We start from the raw sequence: 20,979 nt of genomic DNA, 5'->3' as shown, positions 1-20,979 counted from the left end.
ATGCATAGCTTCCTGAAGCATGTTGTGTAACAACCAAGGATAAATACTAACTCAATAAACCCCACTGGTGGAGCAATCAACTTCTACACATCTCTAACCTCATGGCATAGTACGTACCTCTTGTTGCTTTCAGTGGTTTCCAGCAGGGCCGAGTCTTTGCCATTGCCGCTGCTGTGAGAACTGCTGTGGGAGTCACCATGGGACTCATTGCCACTGGAGCCGTTGCTGTTGACGTCCATGTCATCGTTGGCTTGGCCTTGGGCTTCACTCGCTCGCTGGGGCCTGGTTCTCCGGGCGGCTCCAGAAGTACACCCTCCATTGCCTCCACCGCCTTCAAAGGGGCCTTGCCCAGGCTCGCAGCCAGTGGTCATGATAAGTTTTAGGGCATGGGGGTCACTTCAAGGAAACGAAGGGAATTGTAAGGCAAAGGTTGGGATTTCACGAGCTGCTGAAGCAGAAGGCTTTTGGGGCGTATCCGAAGAGTAATTGCGTTATCCAAACAGAGGTTCAGTCAAAGGAGAAAGACAGCTTAGGAAATACCTACAAGGGAAGAGAGGTGAGAAGAAAACAAAGTGTAAGGGTCATTCAGCAGCAAATATGACATCAAGTATGCTATGAAATGAAGTGCTAGACCCTGCATTGGATGCAGTGGGATGGTGCTTCTGGATACGGAGCCTGAAACATGAGAAAAGCTATCCTGATCCCCTCTTGTGGCAAAAATCTTCCATGTGGAACCCAGGTCACTCAAGAAGCATCAAGTGTCTGCTGCAGCAGCCTGAAACCAAAACACACTGCTAAGCAATGGGATTTATGATCATTTTTCTCTGTCCTGCTATCAAAAGCAGTAAGTGGTCCTCTGATAATAATGCAGGCAAACATGGTCTGAAGATTTCACAAAGCCTTGAAAAGCTACCAGAACCTTCATTCATTATGAGCTCCAAAAATAATTTTTCTAAGATTTGGGACCAGATACTTAGATCAACTCTTCCCTCTTTTGGGGAAAACGATGAGGAAAGATCAACGCAAATGCCAGTGCCTTCCATACTGATTGATAAAGAGAGGGCAAGTTACTGTCGAAGGCTTTCATCACTAGGTTGATGTGAGTTTTCCAGGATATATGGCCAAGTTCCAGAAGCATTCTCTACTGACATTTCGCCTGCAACTATGGAAGTCATCCTCAGAGGTATTGAGGTCTGTTGGAAACTAGGCAAATGGGGTTTATATGTGGAATGTCTAGGGTGGGAGAAAGAACTCTTGTCTGTTTCAGGCAAGTGTGAATGTTGCAATTCATAAGAACTTTTCTTTCAATCTCCCATCCCATTTTGTTATATTTCTGAATTCTGACTGATACCCTTCCAACTAGATCTTCTAAGCCCTTTTTATTTCACCATTGTTTTGATCTTTTATATCTCATTATCCTTGTTCCCAGGGCATATTGCAAAGGCCAGCAGAGCTAAACAAAAATAGGCAGCCCTTGGCAAGTGTGAAAGCACCCCTTGCTTTTCACTGCTGCCTTTCTGGAAAGAAAGTTGAAAGGAAAAAATAAATATTTAAGCTCGGGCAGAAGAGAAGGACAGCCAAGACACGCAATGCTCCTTCCCTGCTAAATCGAGAGCAGCCAGGCAGGCCTCTGCCAAGCGTAGAATGCCAAAAAGTCACTGTGAGTGAATAGTTTTAAACACACAAACACAAAAGGTTTTGAGGGAACACTACCAGGAATGGTCAGTGTGTTGGGCCTGACAGTAAGTGGAAAGCTAGCTCTTAAATTGAGTTGCTGGGAGTTTTCTGGGCTGTATGTCTATGTTACAGAAGCATTATCTCCTGACGTTTTGCCCACATCTATGCCAGGCATCCTCAGAGGTTGTGAGGTCTATTGGAAACTAGACAAGTGGAATGTTCAGGGTGGGAGAAAGAACTTTTATCTGCTTGAGGCAAGTGTGAATGTTGCTACTAGCCATCTCAATTAGCATTGAATGGCCTTGCAGCTTTAAAGCCTGGCTGCTTCCTGCCTGAGGGAGGAAACCCTGGCTGCTTCCTGACTCTTAAATTCTTCATCACTGGGTGGCTTGAGTGAAGACATTAAGAGATTGGAAACTCCTTTAGGACAGAGGTGGCTTCGTTTTCATTTACTGAAGTTGGGTGTCATTCTCGGCTTCGGTTTTACTTCTGTTATTCTAGCACCTCCTGGATTAATTATATGCTCAGGCTAGGCTACCATTCCTTGGGTGGGTAAAATGTTTTGTCGCTTAGTGTGACTTAGTGACTTTTCAACACATTGGCCCTTTTCAACCAGAAGAGCAAGGGAAAAATCAGTTTTTATTTGTTTTAGGAAATTCCTGTCAGCACCACATCTTTTTGTTTATTAATGCAATGCAGATCCTACTTTACAGTCCACAATTATCGCATATTTGCAGTTACTGCATCCAATTTAATACTAGGATTTGTAGTTTAATGTGGTAATTAGAATGCTCCACCACACTACAAATCCCAGAATTCTACCAGAAGCAGACGTAGTGTTCATAATGAAAGCTAAACAGGTGAAAGATACCTAAACATGGAAAGAAATGATAATCTTTCACTTGTTTATTAATAAGGTAAAGGTTTCCCCTGACATTGAGTCTAGTTGTGTCTGACTCTGGGGATGGTCCTCATCTCAATTTCTAAGCCGAAGAGCAGACATTGTCTGTAGACACCTCCAAGGCATGTGGCCAGCATGGAGCACTGTTACCTTCCTGCAGAAGCAGTACCTATTGATCTACTCACATTTGCATGTTTTCTAACTGCTAGGTTGGCAGAAGCTAGGCCTAACAGCGGGAGCTCAACCCACTTCCTGGATTCAAACAGCTGACCTTTAGTCAGTAAGTTCAGCAGCTCAGCAGTTTAACCCGCTGCGCTACCAGGGGGCCCATTACTAATACTTGACTTCAAAAAGTGGATGGGAAACATACAAAGAACTATCTAATTGATTGCCTTCTCAGTATAGATTATCAATTTTTGCATATTATTAACGTAATCTCCGCAATTGATTAAATGCAAAAAAAATATTTTTTTTTACTCCCCTCCCCCAAAAGGCAGGGTCAAATTCTGAAATTCAATATTTGAACTTGGCAGAATAATAATAATAATAATAATAATAATAATAATTTAATTATACCATCTCCCCAAGGGGACCCGGGGCAGCTTAGATGAGGCCAAGCCCAACAACACATCAGTAAAAACAAAACAGCAAGCAAATAAAACAGTACAATTAATATATTTTACATATAAACAATAACACAGAGAATTTAAAACCTCAAAAACTCAATATGATTTTCCCCTAGTGCTGCATCTCAGTTTAAAGTCAATAAAACACAATGAAAACACTGCACACCAAGCCCTATCCCCAGATATCGGAAGAAACTTACTCCATGAAAAATAAATGTTTTGGATCATTTATTAAACTCAATTCCATAGGCAAAACATCCCAAGGCAATCAGACTACCCTGGAAACGTTTACGAGGAGTTGGCATGGCAACCATGGCCCAGTTCCCTCCATCATCCCATCTCCATCTCCAAGCAATAGGAGAGAGGTTTTTAAGTACTAGATACTTAATTAAATCTAAATTCTCTTGAGCCCCCATTTAAAGCATAGAGGTCTATTCCCAAGGCTTAAAAAAGGGACAATTAAATCCTTCCTCCTCCTCCTCCCGCCCACCCTGAACACACAGGGCTGCTGTTTCTCAGAAAGGTCTATTAATTAGCCTGATTCGCCATTGTCTTAGCTATTCTATATTTACCCCTTCTAATTTTGGCTGCTTGCTATTTTTAATCCTAAATACAGAACAGATCCTTGTTTACAAAGGACTTACAGCAAAGCCGATGCGTCCGGGGGTCGGCCAGCTAAGACGGGCGCCCCTTGCCTCAAAATCTATGCTTAAGATACTTATTTTAAGAAGCACTCCTTATTAGATTGCTTTTTCCAACAACCTATGGACTGGGTTGGCTTGAGTTTTAAGGGCTGTATGGTCATGTTCCAGAAGCACTCCCTCCTGACGTTTCGCCCACATCTATGGAAGGCATCCTCAGAAGTTGTGAGGTCAATTGGAAACTAGGCAATTGGGGTTTTCATATCTGTGGAACGAAAGAACTCTTGGTCTGCTTGAGGCAAGTGTGAATGTTGCAATTGGCCACCTTGATTAGCACTGAATGGCCTTGCAGCTTCAAAGACTGATCAATGCCTGCCTGGGGGAATCCTTTGTTGGGAGGTATCCCACTCTGGACATTCCACAGAATGTCCACCGTGGACATTCCCGGGTTGCTGTGAGTTTTCTGGGCTGTATGGCCATGCTCCAGAAACATTTATATATCTGTGAAATGTCCATGTCCAGACATCTCCCAACAAAGGATTCCCCCAGGTAGGAATCAGCCAGTCTTTGAAGTTGCAATGCCATTCAGTGCAGACAAGAGTTCTTTTTCCTACCTGGGCCATTCCACAAATATATAAACCTCACTTGCCTAGTTTTCAACAGACCTTCACAACCTCCGAGGATGCCTGCCATTGATGTGGGTGAAACGTCAGGAGAGAATGCTTCTCAAACATGGCCATACAGCTTGGAAAACTCAAAGCAACCCAGTGATTCCAGCCATGTCTTTTAAGCAGCTGAGAGGGGAAAGGAAAGAGCCCGAGGCTATTAGGAATTGTGGGAGTTGAAGCACAAAACAACTGGAGGGCCGAAGTTTGCCCAGCCTGCACTACATGATCCAGCATCCCTCATAATTCTGTTCCAGCACAATGAAACTATCATTTCAGACCAGCATATCTCAGATCCAGAGAAATGCCTCCTGCCATAATAAACTTTGCTGCAATAAGTTCAAGTTTTCATGGCACAAGGGAACCATTATCACGCCTTTCTCGATGAAAACAAGCTACATAACTTATAGAAGGAGGGGCTACTAGTAACCAGAAAGCCAGGAGCTCATCACCAAAAAATGTGGAAGTGGAAGTGCAGCAGAAACAAATTATAATCTAAGTCAAATGTAAGGATGCAAACAATACTCAGACCTAGCTGAGACAGGGCTCAACAGCCTGGAGGTAGCCACTGGGCAGTTTTGTAAATACGAAGAGGCATTCCTGTTAAGACTATGACGTACTATCAAAGTCTTATTATTATTATTATCATCATCATCATCATCATCATCATCTGCAATATCACTATCATTATCATGGTATTGTACAGTAAACATAATTAAGGGGGGAAAGTTCTGGGGTCACGCAAAACCCTGGTGTTAGCTTAGCCACAAACAAGAATCAAAGTGGACAATTCTACACAGGGACCACCAAACGCAACACCCAAATACGACTCAAGGAACATGAAAGGCACTGCAGACTACTTCAACCAGAAAAGTCAGCCATAGCAGAGCACCTGATGAACCAACCTGGACACTGCGTATTATTTGAAAACACAGAAATGCTGGACCACTCTCACAACCACCATGCCAAACTACACAGAGAAGCCATTGAAATCCACAAGCACGTGGACAATTTCAACCGAAAGGAAGAAATCATGAAAATGAACAAAATCTGGCTACCAGTATTGAAAAACTCTAAGAATCATAACAGTAAATAAAAGAACAAAACTCAAAAACAGGGGAATTTCAGACAAGAAACAACCAGGACCACCCAATCACCTCCCTACAAAGGATTCCCATAGGCAGTAAGAAGCCAGACCTTGAAATGGGAGTTGTAAACCAACACATTTGGAAGGTGCCTGAAAGAGAAATGCTGTTTCACAGAGTGGGCATGATTTCAATGTTCCCCACATTTTTCCCCTTAGTACAATGGCTCTCAACCTGTGGGTCCCCAGATGTTTTGGCCTTCAACTCCCAGAAATCCTAACAGCTGGTAAACTGGCTGGGAGTTGTAGGCCAAAACATCTGCAGACCCACAGGTTGAGAACCACTGCCTTAGTATAAAAGGAGTCCCTGGTAACTAAATGGGTTACACCCTTGTGCTGACAGGATTAAAGACCAACAGGTCAAGGGTTTGAATCCTGGGAGAGTGCAGATGAGATCCCGTCTGTCAACTCCAGCTCCCCAGGTGGGGACATGAGAGAAGCCTCCCATAAGGATGGTAAAACATCAAAAACATCCCCTGGGCAATGTCCTTGCAGACGGCCAATTCTCTCACACCAGAAGCAAATGGCCGTTTCTCAAGTTGCTTCTGACACACACAAAAAGTATAAAAAGATCAGCCAGTCATCATAGCTTTCCAACATCTGCCTTAAAAATCCTTCCCATGCAAAAGAAGGAGAAAGAAATTAAAAGGGATGCCTCACATTTTGGCCCCATCTCCAGCAAAGAAGCATACCAGGATCAGGACAAAAGCACACAATTGTGGACGATTGTGATACACACCTATCGTGATCTCAAAAATCCAGATTGGGATGAGCAGGCTCACTCCAGAGTGTGCCCACTGCATTCCATAAAGCTGCCCAGCAGTTCTCCGGCTCCCCAAAAAAGGACACTCCCCCTTTCTGCTGGCAGCACATGCAAACTCATGTGCTACCGCCGAGAGCCCGCCCACACTGCCAGGGCACAGCAAGCCAGATTACCAAGCCTCCTTCCAACTCAGAGAACATTCTGTTCAGGGATGGCGCACGTGACCGAGGCTGTGGAAGCTTTTAGGTGGGGCTTAAGCGAGCCAAGCCATGCATGGAAAAGAGGGGAGGCAACCTTTGCAAAAAAGATGGGGATATGCAAAGAGTGTCACCGCTAGGTGGTATATAGGGAGGCAGGTATGTTTACTTTAGGCAAAAGTTTGGGAGGGGACATGAGAGTCATTTTCTGCTGCTCCGGAGAGTAGAGCCCCATTTACACACTGCCATATATAGTAGAGTTTCGCTTATCCAACATAAACGGGCCGGCAGAACGTTGGATAAGTTGAAATGTTGGATTAAGGAAAAGCCTATTAAATGTCAAATTACATTATGATTTTACAAATTAAGCACCAAAACATCATCTTTTACAACAAATCAACAGAAAAAGCAGTTCCATACCCGGTACACATTATGTAGTAATGACTGTATTTATGAATTTAGCACCAAAACATTGCAATGTATTGAAACAACTGTGGATCCAGGTGGGAGGTGGACTCTACTGTAATGCAGTTTAACTGCACTGAACTGCAGTATAGATAGAACCAAACATGCAATGGATCCAAACTACAGGAAGAGATTCCCTTTAAATCTTGGGGGGGAAATCCTAAACCTAAGAGCTGTGCAGCAGTCGAATATGCTGTCTCGGAGTGTGACAGAGGTTTTTAAGCAGAGGCCAAATGGCCATCTGTCAGGAGGGTTTTGAATTTGTGTCCCGGCATGGCAGAACAGGTTGGGGCAGATGGTCCTGGGGGTCTCTTCCTACTAGGATTCTATGAATCTACTCACCAGGAGAAGTGCAGGTGTGGCTTAGCCCACACAGGCCTGGGACGGGGAGAACTGGCCTCCGCTTCTCCTTGACCAGCCAGTGGAGACTCTGTTGCTGCTGCTGACCCAATACATCCTCCTGGAAAGAACAAAGCAAGGTGCTGCGGACAGGCAGGCTCAGGTTAGCCTTCCTTCTGGAAGTGCATCTGGCTCTTAAACAAGGAAGTGGGGCGGATTGTATAAGTAGGAGGCGGAGCAGCCCTGGCCAAGTGCGCCTGGTGTTGTCAGCAAACCCCTGTTGCACGCCCCGCTCGCACGTGTACTGTGGTGCTGCACAGTCCCTGGGAAGCCCTCATTGGCCAGTGGCTGGGCCAATCAGGGAGTACAATGCCGACTACATAATCACTACCAGAGGCTTGCCATTTACCAAGGGACCATACAGGGAGGGGTGTGGGAGTATGCTCATGCGCACTCCTGCATCCCTCCCTGCATGGTCCCTTGGTAAATGGCAAGCCTCTTCTGCTGCTGAAAGAAGTCAGGCATCAAACCCCAGCAGGGACGGATGCACAGTTCAAAGAAACTATTAGGATTTCCCACTCTTCCCGTCTTCTGTTCCTCCTTTCATGCTCCACTTCTCCTCCCTTCCCTTCCATTTAGTTAGTGCACACTGGCATTGTGCTCTGCTGGGAAGTGCCTCATAAATGTTTTCTACAATACTTAGCATCTGCTCGGGGTTAAGTAAACCTTACAGTTAGTAATACACCAGATTTTCCAACATTTAAAGGGTGGCACAATTTTCACTGTTCTCCCATCTTTGACAGGAACTAGACAACCAAGAGAGCAGTGATGCCATTTCCAGTACTGAATACTGGTGGGATTGGGAGGGTATTGATTTTGTCATTTGGGAGTTGTAGTTACTGGGATTTACAGTTCACCTACAATCAAAGAGTATTCTGGACTCCACCAACAATGGAAGTGAACCAAACTTGGCACACAGAACTCCCATGACCAACAGAAAATACTGGAAGGGTTTGGTGGGTACTGACCTTGAGTTTTGGAGCTGTAGTTTAGCTACATCCAGAGAGCACTGTGGACTCTAACAATGGATCTGGACCAAACTTGGCACGAATACTCAATATGCCCAAATGTGAACACTGCTGGAGTTTGGGAAAAATAGACCCTGACATTTGGGAGTTGTAGTTGTTGGGATTTATAGTTAACCTACAATAAAAGAGCATTCTGAACCCCACCGACGGTAGAATTGGATCAAATTTCCCACACAAAACTCCCATGAATAACAGAAACCACTATGTTTTCTGGTGGTTTTTGGCAACTCCTCTGACACCCCTCTCGCGACCCCCCAGGGGTCCCGACCCCTAGTTGAGAAACGCTGGCCTACAGGGCTTCTCTCTTTGGACATATTTTAAAAAGAGGCTGGACAGCTACCTGCTGAGGTTGCTTTAGCTGGAAAACCCACACTGAGCAGGGATTTGGAGTCAATAGTCCATGGGGACCCTTTATGACAACTCAAACTGAAATAAAAAAGAACGCAGAATGGAGCCTCAAAGCCCATTCAATGTTATTCTGATAAGAACCAATATGAAATTATTTCAGTACAAAAACACAAATACAAGGCATCACATTGTGACAAGCATGTTGCTTGGAGCCTGCAAAAATCTGTGGGGACCGCAGGAAATGCATGTAAATATATGCATAGTGTGTAATGAAACAAAGATGAAAAGTACAAAAATATTTACTCTAGCTGTGTGAGTTAGCTGGCCATCTCAGCTTATTACTTGATGATAAGGCAACTCCAGCATCTGCCTGAGCAGTGTCTAGGGAAATGATCAATATTTGTTTAACAGGTACATCCAAAGGAGAAACCCTCCACCACCTTTCCCTTCACTATGATATCTTTTGTTGTGGTTGTGAACCAGTTTTGCACTGACTTGTGCTTAAATGTGTCCTCCTTGCCTGGAAATTGCAAGGGGCGTCTAGGACTCAGCACCAAATAGAGAAACCAAAACAACACTCTAGACATGCCATTTAGCAATCCTGACCCGTGGATCCATCTAAGTCAGGCATAGGCCAACTTCAGCCTTCCCGGTGTTTTGGACCAACTCCCACCATTCCTAACAGCCTCAGGTCCCTTTTGCTCAATCCCACCAGTATTCAAATGTGGGCGTATTGGGTATTTGTGCCAAATTTGGTCCAGTGCATGAAAATACACCCTGCATATCAGATATTTACATTACAGTTGTGAAGTGGCAACGAATATAATTTTATGGTTGGGGGTCACCACAACATGAAGAACTGTATTATGGGGTCATGGCATTAGGAAGTTTGGGAAACACTGCCTTATGTCTTTCCAGGAGCATAATATTACAGATAGATCTTCAGGACAGCAAAAGGAAAGAAGGATTTTCACTATTTCCTCCATACTTCACACCATAAACAGAACATTTCTTGCCACATTAGCTTGAGTTCATAAAATGCAGGTTCTGGGAAAATTAGGAAAATCCCTATCCTTGTTCCAAGACTCAAGGGTGACAGATGAAAAATAGGAAACTCAGCCTACTTTCCCCACCACAAGTGCCACACTGTTACACATGAACCAATGCATGCCCCTACCAGCTTCCCCCTTCTCCACTCTTCGAGGAAACTAACTTCCGTCCCCTCCTTTCCCCGCCTCGTCTTGGCAGGCTGTCAGCTTTAATCAGAGCAAGTGTCGCTTGCCAGGGAGTATGGGACAAATTCTTTCCATAATCAGGTCATCTGACTAGGCCGGCTGGCTGTTATGTTGCTCCCCTCCCATCCACAGGTCTTATGTAATGCTTCCCAGTCATGCTCACCCGCTCAGACACAGACAGTGGGGTGTTGTACAACAGCGTGTGTAAGAGGAGTAGGAGACAGACAAGGGGCTCTTCTCCCCCTACTCTCTCCCAGTTGCCTTATCAGCAAGGGATAATTCCCCACCGCAGACGGCGAGGAGAGGGGCAGCAACCAGAGAAGAGTGGGATCCTAGTGTTCCTTTGGCTTGCTCTGCAGGTCCAAAAGACTGCCAGATGCTTCCTGCCTCCAAAATCAACAAGCTCGTCCATTCTTCAAACAAAGAGGGATAATCTAGCTGGAGCCCAGCAAAGAAGAAGCAAAACATTTCCAATAAATCAGAAAAGCCAAGAAAACAGAAGAGAGATTTACTTGCAGAAATGTGTCTGTGCGAACGTGAGGGCACCTTGAAGTCGCCTGTTGATTGACAGCGATTCTATGAATTTTTATCGGGTTTTCCTAGGCAAGGTTTGGCCCGTGCCTTCCTATGAATATATCTTACAGCACCTGAGATTAAGTGATGGACTTGCATCCAAGTACTAACCAAGGCCAATCCTTCTTAGCTTCCAAGTTCAGACAGTATTGGTAAATGTATTGTCGAAGGCTTTCGTGGCTGGAATCACCGGGTTGCTACAAGTTTTTCAAGCTGTATGGCCATGTTCCAGAAGCATTCTCTCCTGCTGTTTCACCTGCATCTATGGCAGGCATCCTCAGAGGTTGTGAGGACCTCCCAACCCCTGAGGATGCCTGTCACAGATGCAGGTGAAACATCAGGAGAGGATGCTTCTGGAACATAGCCCGAAAACCTTACAGCAACCCAGTATCGGTAAACTTTAGTACTTAGACGTGCTTGCAGAAGCACATGCTCCAAAACATTTGCACTCCATATCCAAAGTTAACTGGTCTAAGTATCTCAGTTGTGAATTGGGAAACGGCTCTTCCTGGCTTAATGGGGATGACAAAGAACAGAAGAAATACCAACTTTAAATGGGAAAGCATGCTTTGAAGAGATCTCTTCATCACAAATATGGTGGTTAGCTGCCTTGCTGGAACAAGGAGGGATGTGATCTTAATAAAATTGCATGCTTCCTACCAAAATGGGAGTTGTGCAAACCATGGTTACTACACCACAAATACATTTTACAAACATCTTTTCCTGATTAATCACTTAGAGCCAGTTTTTTGTGACTTTTTTGTTTGGCTTTAGTTTGTCTTATTGCTGTGGTTGAGAATTTTGTCTCTTCTCATGCTGGGTGGTCCTACCAAGATCTTTTAAGCATCCTATAGAAATGATCATTCTTACAAACAGCAGGTAACCTCTGATTTTCAGAAGTTGAGGTGCTGAAGACACCTCCACCTGCACCGGCCACTCTGCTTCACTTTATGCCTCCAGACACTCTGGTTACTACATCCCTTACGGATGCCAGCTTGTTTCCAAAACAGAAAGGTCTCTCCCCTATGTTCAGTGCTGCATTTCTGGCTTCTCTAGATTGGGGAGAAATGCTGCCCTCTGCTGCAAATACTCTGACTTGTCGAAGCCTGGGCGTCTGGCGACAGCGTTCTGCGAGGACTGCCACATCAGAGACATACTTCAATGGGACATCCTGCCGCAAATAAGCGGAGCAGAATTAGGGCAGTGCCTTGGAAGAGGAGCAGCAATAACTGAGGCCCTGGGAAAACAGGCTCTGCACGTGGACCAGTGCTCCGAACCCATACACTTGGCCGTGGTGCGTCACCTAAGGGCCATGAACAGGCAGGACCTGCGCAACTATCGCTCCACCCAGCTTCCCAAAGAACCTTTCCCCTACTGTACATCCACTAATATTTTGAATACTACTCTATGCCTGCCCAGGAGGAGGGACTAGGCCAATATTTCCATAATGCTGCCAAAGACATTTCCAATAGCAGAGCTCTAGATTTAACAATCATAGACTCATTGAATTCTAGAGTTGGGAGAGACCTTGTAGGCCATCCAGTCCAAGCTCATTCTGCCAAGAAGCAGGAAAATCGCATTCAAAGCACCCCCACCAGATGGCCATCCAGCCTCTGCTTAAAAGCCTCCAAAGAAGGAGCCTCCACCACACACTGGGGCAGAGAGTTCCACTGCTGAATGGTTCTCACAGTCAGGAAGTTCTTCCTAATATTCAGGTGGAATCTCCTTTCCTGTAGTTTGAAGCCATTGTTCCATTGTGTCCTAGTCTCCATGGCAGCAGAAAACAAGCTTCCCCTCACATCCTGACCCATGGTCCTCATCATGTTTCCTCTCAGTCTTCTCTCCTGCAGGCTAAACATGCTTAGCTCTTTCAGCTGCTCCTCATAGGGCTTCTTCTCCAGACGCTTGATCATTTTAGTCGCCCTCCTCTGGACACATTCCAGCTTGTCAACATCTCCTTTCAATTGCAGTGTCCAGAATTGGAATCCAGGTGTGGTCTGACCACATTACATATAGTGTCTAGTGGTCACCTGCTTGTCCTAGTAATAACCAGGATAGATAGCCAAGTCTATATTTTGGCCAAAACCACATAGTCCTGAATGATGCAGGCATTGAATGAGATATGCCCCAAGAAAGGCACTGTGAGATCTTCTTTAGCTATCAGGTAGTCTTGTTGGAATGTGTTCTATATTTCATACCCAGTCCTAAGTTTGCAGCGGTCAACCCACTGACCATCTTGACCCAGATGGACTCTCATTATTTCACCCGAACTCTACATTCTCAACTTCTTTTCCTGGACCTAAAAGGTCAAAAGAGAGCCAATCCTCTCTATCTGGGCCATTCCCTGAGAAGCCCATCACTGGCAGGTACCTTGGCATTCTCCGGACGGGATGTTAGTAATTCCTGCTTTAAGCGAATGACGTTTTAATCCAGGCACTTCCCACTGCTAATTATAAATGTTCTGGCAAATGGGGCCTTGACCTGATGGATTAATCCTGCTGCCATCTTGCTCTCTGGAAGCTACTCATCTCTTGTCAAGGGCTAAGCTTCACTTTAGTTGCTCCTTTTCTGAGGCACTATTTATCCCGCCATCTGCCAGTCCCAGCAGCTCAAGACCTACCAAGTCTCTCCCTATACAATCCAACTGATTTTCTGGGCAGTTCAATGACAGAAGGAATTCTGGTTCTTGTCTATCTTCTTTCAAAGAGGGTGAGTTATACATACAGCTTTCACACTTAAACAGATTCAGCTTCTCTGCTATGAAAGAATGCTGAGGTCAGTTTCAAAGAGAACAATGACAATGGGTTGTTGTGAGTTTTCTGGGCTGTATGACCATGCTCCAGAAGCATTCTCTCCTGACATTTCATCTGCATCTATGGCAGGCATCCTCAGAGGTTGTGAGGTTTCCTGGAAACTAGGAAAATTGGGTTTATATATCTGTAAAACAGTCTGCAGAGGGAGAAAGAATTCTCCTCTGGTTGAGGTAGGTATGAATGTTTTAATTGGCTACCTTGATTAGCATTTAATGGCCTGGTAGTTTCAAGGTCTGACTTCTTACTGCCTGGGGGAATCCATGAAAGAAGAAACCATGAAAATGAACAAAATCTGGCTACCAGTACTGAAAAAAACTCTAAAATCATAACAGTAAATAAAGAACAACACTAAAAAAATGGGGAATTCCAGACAAGAAACAATCGGGACCAACTAATCATCTCCCAACAAAGGATTACCCCAGGCAGTAAGAAGTTAGACTTTAAAACTGAAAGCCATTCAATTCTAATCAAGATGGCCAACTGAAACATTCATATCTGCCTCAAACCGACATGAGTTCTGTCACCATCAATCTCACATGACAGATTTTTAAAAAAAGGAATTGGGAGAAATACTTTCGAAGGAGAAACAACACTGGGAAAATGCATTCCTGTTCCAAGCCTACAAAAAGCACCATCAGCTGCTTTTGGGGAAAGGAAAGAAAACTGGTTTAACTATCCAGGCTTCTTCCAATCAAGTGCCTCATTTCCTTGAGAAAAGGAAGGAGCCATAGAAGACCAAACCCTTCCCCAGAGCCAAAAAAGCAGGATAAAGAAGCAGAGAGGGACTAGCATTATAAGACAAGGTGTGGCTTTATCAACTTGCTTACTATTTCAGATTTCAACACGGTTTGTGGCAAAGGAAACTATTCTTATAAGCAATTTGGTATTGGTAAACAACAACTCCCAGAATTCAAAAACAGCCCCCCAAACCCAAGAGGATTCAATGCTGGCCATGTAGATAGTGTGCCAAGTTTGGTGCAGATCCATTGTGGGCTGGATTCAGAGTGCTCTTTGATTGTACGTGAACCAAGAATCCCAGCAACTACAACTCCCAAATGTCATGGTCTATTTTCCCCAAACTCCACCAGTGTTCACATTTGAGCTTGTTGAGTATTCGTGCTAAGTTTGGTCTAGATCCTTCATTGTTTGAGTGTACAGTGCTCTCTGGATGTAGGTGAACTACAACTCCAAAACTCAAGTTCAATGCCCTCCAAACCCTTCCAGTATTTTCTGTTGGTCGTGGGAGTTCTGTGTGCCAAGTTTAGTTCACTTCCATCGTTGGGGGAGTTCAGAATGCTCTTTGGTTGTAGGTGAACTACAACTCCCAAATGACAGAAATCAACAATCCCCCCAACCCCACCAGCATTCAATTTGGGTGTATCAGATATTTCTGTCAAATTGCTCCAGTTAACGAAAATACATACTGCATATCAGATATTTACATTCCGATTCATAATAGTGGCAATACTACATTTATGAAGTAGCAACTAAAATAATGTTATGGCTGGGGGTCACCACAACATGAGGCATTGTATTAAGGGGTCACGATATTAGGAAGATTGAGACCCACTGATTTAAATATTAGGTGTAAGTTGTTTCTTTCCACTTCAGTTCTTAAACTAAATATACTTTGTGACCTGGATTTTGCCCCCTAAAAATACTATTTGCAATTAAATTGCATATAATCAATTTATTATGCCGGGTAAGTAAACAGAAATATGACAATCACAATAAATTGATAGCTCATGTGCCATGGGCATGTGATCAGTTTGCTAGCACATCTTCAGCCACCTTTTCTTGTCCATGCCAGGAGAAAAATCAATACTTCCCATCAAAAATATATTATGCAAAACCGACAGGTGAAGCTTGGTGATATAATGCACTGTTCTCCTGAGGAATATTACATGAGCAGAAATCCCCAAGCTGCCCAGCAGCTCTCCGCAAGGCGCTCTTGCCTCTCACCACTTATTACATAACTGCCACAGGGAAACTGTGCAAGCCTGGATATCGGCAGGCGTTACCTAATCACGGCGTTCTTACGAAAGACGCACGTAGGCACATCCCTGCCCAGTTTCAGATAAAGCAATTCCCCAATTTCCTGGTGTTCGCAGGGAGAAATCAACCACAGCAGGCAACCCGGCTCAAAGGCAAAGCGTTTAGGAGTACAATTGATGCCACGTCAGACCATTCAAGATTTTGAAGCATCAGAAGAGAAGATTCTACAAGACCACAGCCAAGCCAGAAAAGCATACAAGGCAAAGCTTGGAAGCACACAGAAAGTTTAAGAGAAAGGAAAGTTCCCCAAACTCAAGATCTCGAAAAAGCCAGCAGAAAAACTATACCAGCAACAGCTTCAGGTTATGCTTTTGTTTTGTTTTGTTTTTACCCGGATCACAGGATCTTTTATAGCAGAATGAAACCTAAGCAAAGTTTCTCAGACTATATCTACACTATAGAATTAATGCGGTTTTGACACCACTTCAGCTGCTCTGGCTCAGTGCTATGGAATTGTGAGTATTGTAGTTCGGTGAGGCACCTCAACCTCTGAGGATGCCTGCCATAGATGTGGGCGTAACATCAGGCTAAGAATGCTTCTGGAACATGACCAGACAGTCCGGAAAACTCACAACAACCCAGCACCCATTACTCTTTGGCAGAGAAGGCTAAAGACCTTGTAAAACTACAGCTTCCAGGATCCTACAGCATTGAGCCATTGCAGTTAAAATGAAGTCATTCTACTGTGTTGATGCATCCAAGATTTCACAATACAGAAGAAAAACGCCCTAATTGCAACTTCCAAGTTCTGTTTTCGTTTTGGTTCTTTTTAACATGAATCCTTTTGTAGATTAACTAAATTGAAGAAAGGGATTTTTTTTCCTCAGAGATCAAACAGTATGTAATGTACATGAGCATTCTGATCCAATCATAATCTCATTTTATTTCCATGTTCCTGGACAATATATTGACTTTGTTTATATCTCAATTTTGTCATGCTTAGCTCTTATACTAAGCCTGAGCCAAAACCCCAGAGATCTCCTATCACACGGTGAATACAAAGCTAACGAGAACGGTCCACTGTTTCTCAAAACTCTGACCTGCAACTTCGTTAAACATGTATCCACTTTTCATCCGTGTTCTTCTGACCTTTGTTCTGCCCATAGCTATTTTTGTTGCCTTCCTCAAACTTTTCACTCCCTACCAAACCCTTTGTTGTTGCTCTATAACTCCATTTTCCTCGGTTTAAACCACCCTCGTATTATACCATTTTTGTAAACCATAATTTCAAATACACACAAAAAAAACTCAAAAGGTTTTTAAATGTATTTATTGAAAATAAAAAAATAATGATAAAGAAAAAGCAAAGTCTTCAGGAAGAAAGACTAGAGCCATTCTTGACACACACCAGCTGCTAAACCCGACTCCAATTAGTCACCAGAATATTTGAAACAAATGTTGCCCCAACGAAAGAGAGGGGGATATAAAACAAAGTAAATAATAAAGAAATAAACAAAGCCATGAGTGCGGAGTGATTAATACCAGCCCTCTGCCCCCAAAAAAACAATTTTTGAAATTGTGAAATGGCCTCTTCTTTCAAAATTTGTGTCAACAGCCTATTGCTGGTCTGTTATTAATTTTCGGTTTTCAAAATGTTGCTTTGTTCCGCAGCGACACCCATCAGCATGATGCCTGTTACTTTCCCCCTAAATCTCTCCTATACAAGACCCTAAATGGCGTATCTTTCTCATCCTTACAACCCTCTATGCTTTTTCAAACTGTCCATACAAACATTAGAAGGAACTTCCTGATGGTAAGAGGTGTTTGACGGTGGAATATACTGCCTGAGACTGTAAGGGAATCTCCTTCTCTTGAGATTTTTAAGACGAGGCTGGATGGATATCTGGCTTGGTCTGGATGGGGTTGGACTGGATGCCCCTTGGGGTCTCTCCCAACTCTACGATTCTATGATCCTAGAATTGTAGAGTTGGGAGAGACCCCAAGGGACATCCAGTCCAACCATCTGTCAGGAGGGCTTGAATTATGTCTCCGCATTGGGGGAGATCTCAAAGGATATCCAGTCCAACCATCTGCCCAGAGGGCTTGGATTAGGTCAGGATAGGGTTGGACTAGATGCCCCTTGGGGTCTCTCCCAACTCTACGATTCAATTATCCAAGTTAGGAGAGGTCCCAAGGAGCATCCAGTCCAACCATCTGTTGGGAGGGCTAGGATTATGTCTGGATGGGGTTGGACTGGATGCCCTTTGGGGTCTCTCCCAACTCTACAATTTTGGAATTGGGATCTCTCTCAACTGGATGCCCCAAGGGACATCCAGTCCTACTATCTGTTGGGAGAGTTAGGATTATGTCTGGCTGGGGTTGGACTGGATTCCCCTTTGGGTCTCTCACAACTCTACGGTTCTATAATCCAAGTAGGGAGAGGTCCCAAGGGGCATCCAATCCAACCATCTGTCGGGAGGGTTAGGATTATGTCTGGACGGGGTTGGACTGGATGCCCCTTGGGGTCTGTCCCAACTCTACGATTCTCGAATCGTAGAGATTCCAAAGGGCATCCAGTCCAACCAACCCCATCTGGACATAATAAAACCCCTCCCGACAGATGTCCATACAGCCTCTGCTTCAAATCCTGCTACCATCTGTCGGGAGGGCTAGGATTATGTCTGGATGGGGTTGGACTGGATGTCCCTTGAGTTCTCTCCCAACTCTACGATTCCATGATCCTCAAATCGTAGAGTTGTGAGAGATCCCAAGGGGCATCCAGTCCAAAAAACCAACCCCATCCCGACATAATAAAGCCCCTCCCGACAGATGTCCATTCAGCCTCTGCTTCAAACCCTGCTACCATCTGTCGGGAGGGCTAGGATTATGTCTGGATGGGGTTGGACTGGATGCCCCTAGAAGTCTCTCCCAACTCTACAATTCTATGATCCTCGAATCATAGAATTGGGAGAGATCCCAAGGGGCATCCAGTTCAACCAACCCCATCCGGACATAAACCAATCCCTCCCAACAGATATCCATCCATCCTCTACATCAAACCCCGTTCCCTTTTAGGCGTTTTTGTTTTAACTTTGGAGGATTGCGTAAACTTCTCACCTCCTTCATTTTCCTCATTCCTTCTTCCCTTTCCTTTGGGCGTATCCTTTTGCGTACAAACCTGTCCTTCCTCCCAAACTAGACCCCTCCTACTTCAGCCCTTTGGCCAATTTCTTTTTTTATGAGGAGTTTTTTTTGCGGGCATAGGGTAAAATGAAAACATATTCAGGATGGATATTTTGAAAAGGACGGAAAACAATAAGAGAAGCAACATTTGACAGTACATTCACACATACATAACATTATAATAACCACAATATATATATATGACTTTAAATTGCGTATTATACATATTTTTGTGGGTATAGAGGAGGGATGGGGCAACTTGGGCCCTCCAGATGTTTTGGACTCCAACTCCCACCATTCCTAACAGCCTCAGGCCCTTTCCTTTTCCCCCTCAGCCGCTTAAGGAAGGAAGGGGCCTGAGGCTGTTAGGAATGGTGGGAGTTGGGAGTCCAAAACACCTGGAGGGCCCAAGTTGCCCCATCCCTCCTATACACACACATATGCCTGTCTAGAAATAGTATATACATATAATCCAAGGAAATAATTTGTCCCTTTCTGCTCATCCACTCACTTTTGTAGACAATGCTTTTCTGAGGTAAACATAATCTTGTTTGGCTTTTCTGAGGTAAACAAAATCTAGTTTGGCTTTTCTGAGGTAAACATGATCTAGTTTGGCTTTTCTGAGGTAAACAAAATCTTGGTTTTTCTGAGGTAAACATGATCTTGTTTGGCTTTTCTGAGGTAAACATAATCTTGGTTTTTCTGAGGTAAACAAAATCTAGTTTGGCTTTTCTGAGGTAAACAAAATCTTGGTTTTTCTGAGATAAACATGATTTTGTTTGGCTTTTCTGAGGTAAACATCTTGGTTTTTCTGAGGTAAACATAATCTTGGTTTTTCTGAGGTAAACATTATCTTGTTTGGCTTTTCTGAGGTAAACATGATCTAGTTTGGCTTTTCTGAGGTAAACATGATCTAGTTTGAATTCTCTGAGGTAAACATGATCTTGCTCTCCCTTCTCTTGAAACCTGACCCCTTCCTAATGGTTCCTCCTGTTGGACTCCCAGCTTCCTGCTCTCCCCTTCCTCTCCTGGCCTCAGCCCCCTTTTTCCCCCGGACCGACTTCCGCTGCTTACCTTCAACGCCGCTCCCTCGGTCTCCTCTGTGGCGCTGTAACGACGAGAAAGGCTAAACCCCTTGCGCGCTCCACTCAGGCCCCATGCACTCGTCCGCGTGAGCCGGGCACGCCCCCCTCTCCCAGCTGTCCACCAATCGCCTCCGCCCGAGCCTCCCGCCACGCCCCCTCATTGGCCGCCCCTCCCCGCTCGTCTTGCTCAGCTCGGCTTGCGATTGGCCAGCCGGCGCCGCAACATGCAGGCTGCCGCGTGACAGCTTCGGCAAAACCAGCCCCGCCCCCTTCCGGATCCTATTGGGTCGTTCCGCAGCAGCATGCAGGAGTCCGCGTGCCGGCGGGCCACGCCCACTCCGGGCGCCCATTGGTTGTCTCCGCCACGCAGGCTTCCCATTGGCTGGCCTGCTTCGGAAAGGAGTACACGTGCCAAAAGGCCTCACGCGGCCGCTGCTGCTGTAAGTGTTTACAGTTTGGAGAGGCAAAAAGGGGGCGTGGCGGGAGAGGCGGGGGCGTGGCCTCCAGTTTGACGAAGTTTGGCGCCGAGGGGGCGGGGCCGATAATTTGGAAGAGGCGACGTGGGGGAGGGAAGGGTAGAAGGCTCTTTTCCTTCTACATTTGATATATATACACACACACACATATACACACACACACATATATATACACACATATGGAAAACACAAGAATGGCCATCAGACTGGAAAAAATCAACTTATATCCCCATACCAAAAAAGGGAAATGCGAAAGACTGCTCCAACTTCCGCACAGTGGCCCTTATTTCTCATGCCAGTAAGGTAATGCTCAAGATCCTGCAAGGAAGACTCCAGCAATACATGGAGCGAGAGTTGCCAGATGTTCAAGCTGGGTTTAGAAAAGGCAGAGGAACGAGAGACCAGATTGCCAATATCTGGATGCTGGATAATGGAGAAAGGCAGGGAGTTTCAGAAAAACATCTACTTCTGCTTCATTGACTACTCTAAAGCCTTTGACTGTGTGGATCATAATAAATTGTGGCAAGTTCTTAGTGGGATGGGCATCCCAAGCCACCTTGTCACTCTTCTGAGGAACCTGTACAAGGACCAAGGAGCCACAGTCAGAACTGACCACGGAACAGGAGACTGGTTCCAGATTGGGAAAGGCGTCCGGCAAGGCTGCATCCTCTCACCCAACCTTTTTAACTTGTATGCAGAACACATCATGCGAGGATGTGCGGGGCTTGATGAATGCAAAGCTGGGGTGAAAATTGCTGGAAGAAA

General features: G+C 44.8%; 1 protein-coding gene across 3 annotated transcripts in view; it reads right to left on the bottom strand.

The window, feature by feature from the left end:
- PER1 (period circadian regulator 1) overlaps positions 1-19,798 on the bottom strand; it is a 44,138-nt gene extending 24,340 nt beyond the window's left edge. The window contains exons 1-2 of one of the 3 annotated variants that reach the window (XM_060779946.2): positions 19,728-19,798; positions 118-540 (exon numbers count right to left, since the gene is read on the bottom strand). In XM_060779946.2, coding sequence (XP_060635929.2) covers positions 118-371 — 254 coding nt within the window. In that variant the 5' untranslated portion in view covers positions 372-540; positions 19,728-19,798. Of the gene's footprint in view, positions 1-117; positions 541-7,421; positions 7,691-19,727 lie in introns of those variants that run through there. The other 2 variants (XM_060779947.2, XM_060779945.2) reach the window with 2 other exon arrangements.
- Between the last annotated feature and the right edge of the window lie 1,181 nt (positions 19,799-20,979).

Source organism: Anolis sagrei, chromosome 6 (genome assembly GCF_037176765.1).
Source record: "Anolis sagrei isolate rAnoSag1 chromosome 6, rAnoSag1.mat, whole genome shotgun sequence".
NCBI classification, from domain to species: Eukaryota; Metazoa; Chordata; class Lepidosauria; order Squamata; family Dactyloidae; genus Anolis; species Anolis sagrei.
This window is presented reverse-complemented; position numbering and strand designations above follow the sequence as displayed.